This window comes from Cynara cardunculus (assembly GCF_001531365.2).
Source record: "Cynara cardunculus var. scolymus isolate 2C chromosome LG 5, CcrdV1, whole genome shotgun sequence".
NCBI lineage: Eukaryota > Viridiplantae > Streptophyta > Magnoliopsida > Asterales > Asteraceae > Cynara > Cynara cardunculus.
This window is the reverse complement of record NC_037532.1, coordinates 30,905,874-30,918,479: the sequence shown is the minus strand read 5'-3', so window position 1 is coordinate 30,918,479 and position 12,606 is coordinate 30,905,874. Positions and strand designations below refer to the sequence as shown.

Below are 12,606 nucleotides of genomic sequence, written 5' to 3'. Positions count from 1 at the left end.
ACATGAATTGTAAACCATATGAATGAAAATCATGATTTCAAGCATAGAAACAAAATAACAACCGTTAATAAACCGAAAATAGTAAGTGTTAAAACACAATTTACTCTATACAAAAATATAAACTTACATTAGAGTAAATTACATGTTTAGTCCCTATAATTAAAAGGCTATTTACTAAACGCTTACTTGGTAAGTGCTTACTGATAAATTTCTTCATTGGATGAACATCACAAGGGCCAAGAATCTTAACGGGTAAGAGTGATGAGAATGATGGAGAGTCTTATCCGGTAAGTGAAGATGACGACTCTTACCCAGGTAAGCGCTTACCCGGTAAATTGTTGCATTCAATACGTTTTGATGTACTAAAATCATGCGCATCAAAATAAATTATAGTGTTGACTCTTATCAGTAAGCATTTACCGGATAAGAATTTGGGTAAACAACCCCAGGTGTTTTTAACATAACTTGTCCATTTTCTGAAAATTTAACAGATAATATTATAATGGTTGCATTTTTTAATAGTTTGGTCCTTAGATGAATCAACAACCGGATCTCCATGGTTATATTAAGGACCCGACTTGTTGTAAAAGTGCAACCTTTTAGGCACGGTCCGTTGAATTTTCAGAAGAAAAAAAAAACACAAAAACCGTTAAAAGAACATATGAACGTAGGGACGACATATGTAATTTACTATTTACTATTTACTATTTACATTAATATTTATTGAATCACGAGACGAATGAATAATGGCATTTGAGTAATTAAGGTAAAAAAGTAGGGGTAATTGTGGTATATAAATTAAATTGTGAGCCCATTCTCAGCAGCATTAAATCGTCTCTTTTCCGATTTCTCGGCGCTACCCCATTTGTTAGCGGCATCACGCACAGGCACAGCCTTCTTCCACCAGAGAATCAGCTTCAGCTTACAGTGATCATACGTATAGATACATCGATATATACATATACGGAGATATGTGGCGGTCTGTGTCACGTGGCCTTCGCATTCCATCCCGGAGATCCATCTCCGGCCACTCTATTTCACAAAGATTCTTCTCTTCCCAATCGGTATTGTATATATTTTTTTGGATCGATTTAAGTTTAGGGTTTTGTTTTGGAACTGAAATTGATCTACGTTATATCGGATTGAATCATGCAGTTATTGTTTTTTGTTAATTTATTCGTGTGCAACTCTTTTCACGGTTAATTGTATATGAATTATTCGATTAGTTGTTGTAATTGAAGGTTTTTGGTAAATTGTGAATGCTATTTGGATTTATTTGTGTAAGTAGGCTTGGAGCTGTATTTATTAATTGTTTTGCGATTGTTTTAAACAGAATACAGGGCGGTCATCGTATACTATTGTAGATCATACATATGACGCTGTTGTGGTCGGGGCAGGAGGGGCTGGACTTCGAGCTGCTATAGGGCTCTCTGAGCATGGATTTAATACTGCTTGCATTACCAAACTATTTCCAACACGTTCACATACTGTTGCTGCTCAGGTTTGTTGGTCTTTTAATCATTGGGTTTGGTTTCTGTTACTGGTTTAATATATGTTATGATGATTTAACCTTGAAAAGTTTGGAACTTTAGTGAATGAAAAGAAGCCAAATGACACCTTATAGGATTCATGTGATCACACTCATAGTTGTTACTTTTCCATGGCCCAACAGCGCTGGGCTTGGATTGCCTTGAGAACTCATGGCGAAGTGCTAGCCTGTTTTGAGAAATTAGGGTTGGTAAAAAAACGGCAATTTGAGGCTCAATGGCATGAACCTAACCAAGGGTGGCTTAGAAAGTAAAAGAGGTAAAAGATCCCTAATCACACTAGTGGAGAGAGGCAAAAAGAGAGAAAGAGGAAGAGGAGAAGAGAAGGAGAGCAGCTTGAATGTGGTTGTATACTTGTATGCTCAATTATCACCTCAAAAGTTTGCTATGACTATATGTGATACGTATGTGTATATGTCCTATCCAAAGGTGTCCCCATTGATTGCTGCATATTTATATGTCAATATGTGTTTGTGTGGCTCTATACATAGTTGGTTGTACTCAATACTTTGCGTGTGTGTATTAGTTACCATTGGTCACAATATTTGATTATCTCAACTCTAAATGTGCATCATAAGCCATGTATATGATATGCTAGATGATTATTAGATATTAGAGCATTAAAGTTCACTTTAGACATCAAGTGACGTTGAAGATCAGCTTACAGAAGACGAAAAGTGATATGACATTTTCCATGCTCTTAGCCATCGATATAATGTTGGTTGACAAGACTAGACAAGATGCTGGATGCAAAGTTGGAGGTTTGAAGCACTTTGAATTCAAAGGCTTTAGATTTTACTAAAAGAAAATGGAGTATATGAAGCACAACTTCACCTGTGTTGATATGGAAGCTGAAGATGCATAAGAATTGCCAGACAAGAAGTGATTTAGAAGGGTATCTTTTGTTTTTTACATCATTGCCAAAAATGATGAGAAGTGATAAAGTTTTCTTGGGGGCTTTCACTCAATAGTAGAAGCAGAAGAGAAAAATTACTGACTAACAAGGACGAGCTACAAAAATATTCTCGCTGCTAGCATCATCGAAATTCATATAGGCATCATTGCATCAATCACTACGAAGAAATGGTAGGGAAAAAGCCACCTAATTTCTTAAAATAGGGGGCTTTCACTCATCAGATCAACCTTTTGTCCCTGTGCTACAGTTTGAGGAACCTTAGATGCTATGGGGGTAAAGTATCGTCAACAAGGGTGTTCTAGTGTGCTGTACTTTCTTATCCAAGACTAGTATCATTTGATGATGCCATGTGAATCACCACTAGGAAATATATTTTTTTCTTACTGCAAATCAATTCAAGGCTTCAAATTCAGGAGAAAATCATAAGAGGAGCAGAATGATTGAAATGGCAACAAGTTCAAGGATTCTTGTGCTACTGACATGCCCCGTACTCCCATTAAGACTGAAAAGTAGTTCCAATCGTTTTAGAAAATTTAATAGAGATTCGAGATGGCAGTAAGATCTATTAGTATTTATGTGACAATGTGACAATGTTGGGCGAACAAAAGACAACATGTATGTAAGGTATCTGTAATGTAAGTACAAAATGCTTAGATGGATGTGCCATACACTGAGGCGTACAGTTAGAAATAAAGATATGCAAGAGTTGGTTGGGGTGGCACTTGCACCTGAGGCAACACTGTCTGAGGTGCTTCGGTCATCTCCAAGGTATACAATCAAATGCACTGTTCAAAAGGGGAAACTTGTACCAAGAAGAGGCCCCTTAAGAGGTGGAAGTCAACCAAGATCGACTTGGAAAGTGGAGAGGGATTTGCATTTGTTCATAGGAAAGAGTTAGCATTAGGTAGAAGTGCATGGAAGGACGCCATTCATGTCCTGGAACCTTAGGGGATTTCACATTGTTATGTTTGCTCCTGGGTGGACTGTTCTAATTGTTACATTTCTTAGCCACCCTGCTAGTTTGGAATAAAAAAGTTTCTTGTTTATTATTGTAAGTTTATTACACCAATATTAGTTTATTACACTAGCACTAGGAATTTCTTTTAAAATCGTCATTGTAATAACCAAACCAAGACTTACGAACGCAATATATCGCACGTCATTATGGCAGTAGTTTTTGTAAATATCACACGTTTTTGGGTAATGTTTTGTATGGAAATTTGGCACGAGTGTTATTGTATGAATTATATTGGGAAAACTCACCATCTTTTTTATGTAGTTCAATGTGCATCAACGGCAACACCTTTTTATTATGATGCTATACCGTTATGATCATTGTTCAATGTGCTTTTGAATAAGTTAAATACAATATCTAAATTGCACAATTTGATTTCTTTTACCTTGAGGACAACTTGGTGTGCGAGCGGTCACCATGGTGTCCCAGTAGTCGACTACTGTTATGACTTGCTATGACATTATAGCAACTATGGTCACACTACCTTGTTTTACCTTTTGTTTTTGTTTCACTTCATAGAACAGAGGCAGAAAGTTAGAATAAGCAATATAAAAGGAATGCTGATAACAGGATCTGTGATTTCCAAAGAAAGTATATCATTGAAATTTTAATTTCAAACGTTGGCCAGTTGACACTCATATTATTGGAACAGATGCGATAGTTTATGCTTAGGTGAAAGAAGATGCTTCTTTTCTGCAAAATAATTTTCATTAACCCAGTATTACCTCCTGATCAAATACCTTGGTTATGGGAAATATGATATTTTGTGCTGGAACACGAAAAGTTCAAGGTTTAGGTTAGTTTAGTGATAAGATCTTCACAAATTAAGTACTTGTTAGTGGCTGTACTGTGCCTTATTGTTTTGGTAGTGTCTAGTTGTGCACTTGTGCTCGGCTTGATGTACCAAGCTATTTTATTAATCTTGAGATGGATGTATTAAGCTTTTAAATTCTCGTGTTTGTGATAAGGCTTGCTTATCTTTTAATAATACATGCAGGGGGGTATAAATGCTGCTTTAGGAAACATGACTGAGGATGACTGGAGGTGGCACATGTATGACACAGTGAAGGGAAGCGATTGGTTAGGTATTTTCTCTTTTCACAAACTGAGATTTTAGCCTGACTCCTAGTATATATATGTAAGACAACTCATTGCATGCAGTATCGAGGTTGAAGCACCAAATACTTGTATTAGTGTTGATAGATTATTTAATTTGTGGCAGTGTTTTCTTCTTCTTCTTATGTTTGCTCTATTTTGTATATTTAAAGAAAAGAAAAAAACTTGTAGCATACCACTTCTGTTTATCATAACACAAGTTATCTGAATTTCTGTAGGTGATCAGGACGCTATCCAGTATATGTGTAGAGAAGCACCAAAAGCAGTTATCGAGCTTGAGAATTATGGACTACCATTTTCTCGAACTGAAGAAGGAAAAATATATCAACGTGCATTTGGTGGTCAGAGTCTTGACTTTGGCAAAGGTGTGACATGAAGCGATGTTGGAATATAGTCGCCTATACTATTTGAGGAAATCTGGCTGCCTGTAACTTCTTTCATATTATAATTGTAGGTGGACAAGCTTATCGATGTGCATGTGCTGCTGATAGAACTGGGCATGCACTGTTGCATACGTTGTATGGTCAGGCCATGAAACATAATACACAGTTTTTCGTTGAATATTTTGCTTTGGATCTACTCATGGGCAGTGATGGTATGTCAAATTACTTTCTCCCATTATTTTAAATTCACGTGTCTTACGTAATCAGATATTTTTTGTGGTTAAGGATATGCCAGATATATGCATAGAAGATAACAATAACTTTTGATCTTATCACCTAAGGATACATGCTACTGGATGGTAGCCAGATCTTTTTTGGTGGTAGTTCACTCTGACCTAAGAAGAAAGTTGGGAATCAAAATTTGTGTTAAATAGAAAGCAGTATTTCATACAGTGATTGATAAGTACAATTTATTCAAGCTGTAGTCTGCAGTGATCTTTTTGGGTGTGAGCTTTGATTACCTTTCTTCATAATAGAATTCTCTCTTATTTGCCTACTAATACTCATGAGCACGAAACTTCAAATTATTTATTCTAGGCAAATTAAAGCTTTTTTCTGTGATTTATATCTCCTGTGATTACCTCTTGGTTCTTTGCAATGCATGAGAGCCATTTTGAAAGATGAATAAAATTTATGTGTCTGCAGGCTGGGTTCATTAAATAGATTCATTTTCAGCTATGATGCTGTCATGTTTGTATGTAGAGAACTTATTTGTCATATTATTCAATTTGTATCAGGCAGCTGCCAAGGAGTTATTGCACTGAACATGGAGGATGGGACATTGCATCGATTTCGTTCTTCTTCTACAATCCTGGCAACTGGGGTGAATATCAATTAAACTTCTCTTGCTCATAGATTGACAGCTATATCTTTATCTCGCTCTCATTTTTATTTTTCTCTCAGGGCTATGGTAGAACATATTTCTCAGCAACCTCTGCTCATACTTGCACAGGAGATGGAAATGCTATGGTTGCACGTGCAGGCCTACCTCTTGAGGTATACGACAATTTGTTTCATCATGTTCATGGTTTTCAAACTGATGTTTGGTAGCATCGGCATTTTGAGCCATTACTTCTTTTTTCAGGATCTTGAGTTTGTACAATTTCATCCAACTGGTATATATGGTGCTGGCTGCCTCATTACTGAAGGTTGGTTCCCTCTGAATTATAGTGCTCAGTGTTGATGAGATAAAATTTGAAGTTTGAGTATATATTTCATTTGTTTTATGCAATGTGCAGGATCTCGTGGTGAGGGTGGTATTTTAAGGAACAGTGAAGGGGAGCGATTTATGGAACGTTATGCCCCCACAGCCAAGGATCTTGCATCAAGAGATGTTGTGTCAAGGTCAATGACAATGGAAATCCGAGAAGGTCGCGGTGTAGGTATGTTCCATGACCAGCCTGAACTCGACTGCCTGTAGTGGGTCATTTTCTGCACTAGTGAGATGAGTATGAGGTCACTTCTCATTAGGGTATTGCAATAATGACATTAAAATGTCCCAACAAAAGTGTAATGAAGTCTCAAATTCAAATGCACAATGATCTCTCAGAAACAAAGGACTCAAGAACTAGCGAACCTGATGCTACTACCTGTTAATGAATGATGCTTCTGTCATCCCCTTTTTTAGCAGGTGATCTAGAGGCAACAGAAGGAGGTCTTTTACTTAACATGACTTGTTTAAACTACATGTGGCCAAATCACATGGAACGTGGAGCAATCTTTAAGCTTCTACCTAACAAAATGCAGCTGTATAAAGCTAAGCTCGCATCAGTAGCTCCATTGCTAAGCGTCTGCACTTGAGCAACGCCACAATCTGCTATGGTGGTTGTCACTAGACTTTGTAGCCACTTAAATATCACTATAGGATAAATATCCTCTAATCTCACCAGAACTTATTCTTAAGCAGCCAGTTTCAATCGGCCAACTGTTTTGGTTTAATAGGACCCAAGTCATAGGGCAACTGAGTTTTACTTCTCCATGTCATTAACAATGTTCTAGCCTTTTTGTTATCTTAGTTCTTGAGAAACCTGTAAGTTTTAGTTCTTGAGAAACCTGTAAATTGTCTTCACTTAAACAACTGCTCTGCCCTCTGAGTTAGAGGTAAGGATTGCGTACATCCCACCCTCCCTGCTTTCGAGCGGAATATACTGGGATTGTTTGGTTTGGCTAAAATATGATTGGAATTGCAAGTGTTATTGTTCAGAAGCATAGGTGGTTAACTTTTAGCTGGTGTGTGATTAAATTTCGATTTTATATCTTTCACCATATTTGAAGCTCTATCCTTAGACTAGAGATCAAGTGTTGAATGGGCTGTAGACGCTCATCGGAATATTCAGCTTGAAGTACCACAAACATAAACATTGCACCGAAAGTGTATTTTGGTCTCCTATGTTTACTTTCAGAGGTTTAAATCCTTTGTCTTATTAACTGCAGGCGCATTTTAGTCATATTAGGTGACTTTTTCTTCAACTTCAACACCCCTTTTTCCTTCATCTTCCCCATGTTCTTTTTATGGTGACTAGACATAATTTTACTTCTTGTTTGAATCTCAAGTGCTTCTGGAACAATTGTTTTTCTGTCAAATGATTTGGAAACCTACCTAGACAACAAGGAAAAAGAATATGATGTTTGTTGGCCTTGTTTCATGCCACTGTTCGAATTTCACCAACTATATGTGCTTCTAACCCCAGTTTTTTTTAACAGGACCCATGAAGGATCACATTTACCTTCACTTGAATCACTTACCGCCGGAAGTTCTCAAGGAGAGACTTCCTGGTATTTCTGAAACCGCTGCCATCTTTGCTGGCGTTGATGTCACAAAGGAGCCAATTCCAGTTTTACCTACCGTGCATTATAACATGGGTGGTATTCCAACAAATTATCATGGGGAGGTAGAGCTGATATCTAAAGTTGTTAACATCAAACCTGCTGTTTTCAAATGGTAGATATATTTGATAGCCTCCTTTTGACTTATTAACCTCTTCTATTATTGCAGGTTATTACCATTAAAGGTGATGATCCTGATGCAGTTATTCCTGGACTGATGGCTGCTGGAGAGGCAGCATGTGCCTCCGTTCATGGTGCCAATCGGCTTGGTGCAAATTCCCTTCTTGACATAGTTGTTTTTGGTCGAGCCTGTGCAAATAGAGTTGCAGAGATCCGTAGGCCAGGTAAGGTCTCCCACGTGTGGTGGAACATTAAGACTGAGACAGGACAAGACTGAGTCCCACCAAAACAGGTGGAAAAAAATCAGGGAGAAGGGAGAAGATTAGTAAATCACTAAACTACCCATGACAAATTAAATCCATAAAACCTTTGCCAATTTCTGTCACCCGCTTACGTCACTCTTGCCTGTGCGGTCGAGTCCTGTCATGTCAATGCAGCCTAAATTTCGCACATATAATTGATCTAAAATTTGCATCGCATGGCCTCAATTTGTTGTTCTACAGGTGAGAAGCAAAAACCATTAGAAAAGGATGCCGGAGAGAAGACTCTTGCATGGTTAGATAAGATTAGGAATTCAAATGGTTCACTTCCTACCTCAAAGATCAGATTGAACATGCAGCGGATAATGCAAAATAATGCTGCTGTTTTTCGGACTCAGGAGACATTAGAAGAAGGTACACCACACAGGCAAATTTACTACATATTTTTTCCAAATAAATACATTGGCAAGGATATGGATCCATTTGCTTAGTACAATTTATTTCATGTCCGTTCTGTGGGTATTATCTCCATGATGCAAGATAAATGATACAGGACCCATAATATAAAAATTGCAAAATGGAAGAAAAGGGTTGGACCAATGTTTTTTTCTTCTTCTTACTTGACCTGTGAAACAAATACCAGAGGGGGTGAAATTTGTGTCGCTTCTCAATGATGTACCCTGACGTGGGTTCGTCGGTATGACTCAGTTCAGTAAGGGATCTAAATTTTTCGGTGATAGGGGGCGGAATATAATTAACAGAAAATAGAAATACAATGAAAGTTGAATAAAAAAGTATGGAGATGGGAAACAACTTAGATTCTACAATGAAGGCCTATTGAACCGATCTGAAGCTTAGAAATGGATTTGGATTTGGACTATTTTTTATTGGGGTCAGCATATTTTTTATGGGGGCAGAATAAGGTTAATATATATATAATAAATAAAATTTAAAATGTAATTTCTTTTTAAAACTCATGGGGAGGAGCTGAACACCCCCCCCCCCCCCACAAATGCCCCCGCGCCTCTTTTTTTCCCTTGGGCAAGTCTAAATCATTTGAGCCAGGCCAACTATGCAATTCATTATATGATTAAGTAAAACAATATTGACGTGGCTTTAATTTTGTCTCATAATCTTTCTTATCCAATTTTGGCTCACTTTCACTGTTTTGCAGGTTGCAACTTGATTGACAAAGCATGGGAGAGCTTTCATGATGTTGAGTTGAAGGACAGAAGCTTGATATGGTACTTTTACAACTACCAACATTTAACCATTTCATTATGTATACTCCTTTCAAATACTTAAATTGAACACAATTTTTTAGGAACTCGGACTTGATAGAAACTATAGAGTTGGAAAACCTCTTGATCAATGCATGTATCACCATGCATTCGGCCGAAGCTAGGAAAGAGAGTAGAGGAGCTCATGCCCGTGAAGACTTTTCGGTTAGTTTAGATTCTTCAATCCTTATAAAATAGGTTTTTTCATCTTTTCTTTTCCCTTTTTATATAACCATAAGAAATTCTCCACTTCGCAGAAAAGAGATGACGAAAAGTGGATGAAGCACACACTTGGGTAACCATTTCTTCCCTCTCTTTACATTTGATGCTTATTACTCCTCGATCCCGAAATAAGAGTCCACATTTCTATTTTAGTTTGTCCCAAAATTAGTGTCCACTTTCAAAAGTAGCTGCCTACTTTCCAATTCTACCCTTAATTGTGAGATAAATAAATTAATTACACCCTTTATTATCTAGGATAATATTGTATTTAGTTAATTAAAAAGTATAATAATTTACATATTCCGACATTGCATGGCTTATTCACTGTTGACATTTATTTTGGGATGGGGGAGTAAAAAATTACCATACTCGTCATTGTTTAGGATTTTTCACAAGTGTTGCATCCAATAATTACAGCTAAAATACTAATTATAAGAACTCAAAAAAACTGAACATGGTTTCGTGAATTGGAAATTTGCTTACATGTATGGATTTTATTATATTTTGTGAATTCTTTACTAATACAAATAGAACGAAGGAAAATAGTCACTTTATATGAAGAAAACCGGGCAAAAGTTATGACTGGAAAACAGTCATCCATAGCTCTTGTAACCATAGCAACCATATTCTCAAAATATTTGTTCCAAAAAAACCGAGGCCGTTGTACCACTTCCAAAACCAAACTCCATATCTGACATCGAGTTGTATCAATAATGCATCACCCTACTAGGTTGCCATCGGGGTGTTAGGGGTTGATTTTGCCTTGATGAACTTAATGGACTTATAGCCGTTAAGTTATACAGATGTTTGATTATGACTTAATGCTAAACCAGTGGCTTAATGTTTTAAGCAACTAAAGTGCCTTTATCCATTCAGCCAATCTTTTTAGAAATATATCCTCTTTTCCCTTCTTTTTTCATTCTTCTATTTATGCAAATCCTTTCCCTTTCGTCTTTTTTTTTTAGTTTTCGTTGGCCAAATATGTTATTTTTGTTTTATTAACATCTTATCCACATTTGTTAAATTTGATTGTATGTTAATTATACATATCTTTCAATGGGAGGTTCAAATAAGAAGGGTAAATATTTGGGAAGGTGAAGGAAAGTTTCATATGTGAATCATGGAAACAATCCGTTTGAAGATGTATATGTGAATGTGAACCCATATGAATAATCTGTATTTACATATGCATCTTCAAACAAAAAATCGAATTTTTTTCGTGATTCACATATGAATCTTCTCTTAATCTTTTTCATTTATCTTCTCACGATATTTAGCCTTCTTATTTGAATCGACCCCTATCGTTTAAAACAATAAAATTTGATAATGTGTTGCTGAGTGCTAAAATACAATTTATGTCATTTAGACCATTTATTCAGCACACACAAAAAAGTCGATACATCTTAATCTAAACAGAGTGTAATTACCATCTAAATATAAAAACTGTGCCAAAATTGAATCTGCAGATACTGGGAGAACGAGAAGGTGCGACTAGACTACAGGCCGGTTCACATGAACACTCTGGATGACGAGGTTGAGACTTTCCCTCCAAAGGCTCGCGTATACTAACAATCTCGCAAACATTCAACAATCGGTCGGTGAAGAAACGACTTGCAACAAAAGGTTAGCAATAAATTATTTGAAAGTGCAAAGAGATTTGTTAATAAATTGTTGCATTCATTAAAAATAGTTGGAATTGTGGTGCAACCCCAAAGAAAAAAACCTGCATATGAAGAGCCTTTTGAAAACTTGGCCTTTGTTGTATCTTATTATGTTAGAGAAGAGTTGGTGTCCTTTTGCTATTGGTTTATAATCCTCATTTAAGCTTTTATGCTTCATGGAAGTAATAAGATTTGTCTTATTGAACTTGATATTCATTCATTAGCATGCCTGTGTTGCTAATGCTCTAAATACACACCTACCTACCGACTAATTTCTTTCTCATATACATTGGCATCAGAACTTACTTTTATATTTACTTTTATATTTTCAATGTATGAATTGACTTGATTTTGATATAAATAGACGTGCATACAACAACACCCTTTTGTTCCATTGGTTTCAGTATGGTATGGTGTTTTTTTTTCCGGGTTAGAACGATTGGGGTTGTTTGTTGTGCGATTTGAAAGTGATTATGTGGTATTTTATATAATGAAAATCCGAATAATCAATTTAAATGAAACATGATGCATGGGATAGTGTTTGAATGTATTCTTGGAGTTTAAAGTTGCAATACTTACTTTTGACAAATTCTCATATTTATAGAAATACTCCTTTCGTCCTAAAATAAGTGACCGGTGAACAATGTTCGCCAATAAACAAGGAACAATGTAACTTCATGATAATATGTTAAACACACATACAAATTTCATTTGTGAAGGACATCCATCATAATGTGTTAAACACACATGCAAATTTAAAAAGAGCCAAATTTTAGGAACAATGTAACTCTTATATTTTGTAAACATATTCTTAATAATTTGCCTCCACTTATTAAATATTTAATGACCATCAACCACGAACCAATGTGGATTCCTATTGGACCATTTTGGTTTGTATAGTTAACATAAAAGGTAAAGTTATATACACTTGGGATCATGTGAGACCAAGTTGTTTTCGTGAAACCTGTGAGACTATTTTTTCACCCTTGAAATTTCACAGGAAAACACTGTGAAGGTAACCTTCACAATGTTTTTGTTGTGAAGGTTCAAATTTTTTTTTTTACCTTCACAGTGTTTTTGTTATGAAGGTTCAGATTTTTTTACTTTCATTGTGTTTTGCTGTGAAGTTTCAAGTGTAAAAATGTGGTCTTATGGCGTCTCACGTGAACCCAATCGTATATCTATACTATATTATAAAGC

At 36.2% G+C, this 12,606-nt stretch overlaps 1 protein-coding gene across 1 annotated transcript; it reads left to right on the top strand.

Annotated features, from left to right (window-relative positions):
* Nucleotides 1-875: 875 nt before the first annotated feature.
* On the top strand, nt 876-11,580 carry LOC112512524 (succinate dehydrogenase [ubiquinone] flavoprotein subunit 1, mitochondrial). Its single transcript, XM_025118529.1, has 16 exons — nt 876-1,064; nt 1,334-1,501; nt 4,476-4,563; nt 4,813-4,959; nt 5,049-5,189; nt 5,775-5,860; nt 5,941-6,033; nt 6,122-6,185; nt 6,276-6,419; nt 7,741-7,928; nt 8,033-8,207; nt 8,487-8,657; nt 9,418-9,487; nt 9,568-9,688; nt 9,781-9,818; nt 11,212-11,580. Exons 1-16 carry the CDS (start codon nt 972-974, stop codon nt 11,312-11,314), a joined length of 1,890 nt encoding a protein of 629 aa, XP_024974297.1. The 5' UTR covers nt 876-971; the 3' UTR covers nt 11,315-11,580.
* Nucleotides 11,581-12,606: the final 1,026 nt, after the last annotated feature.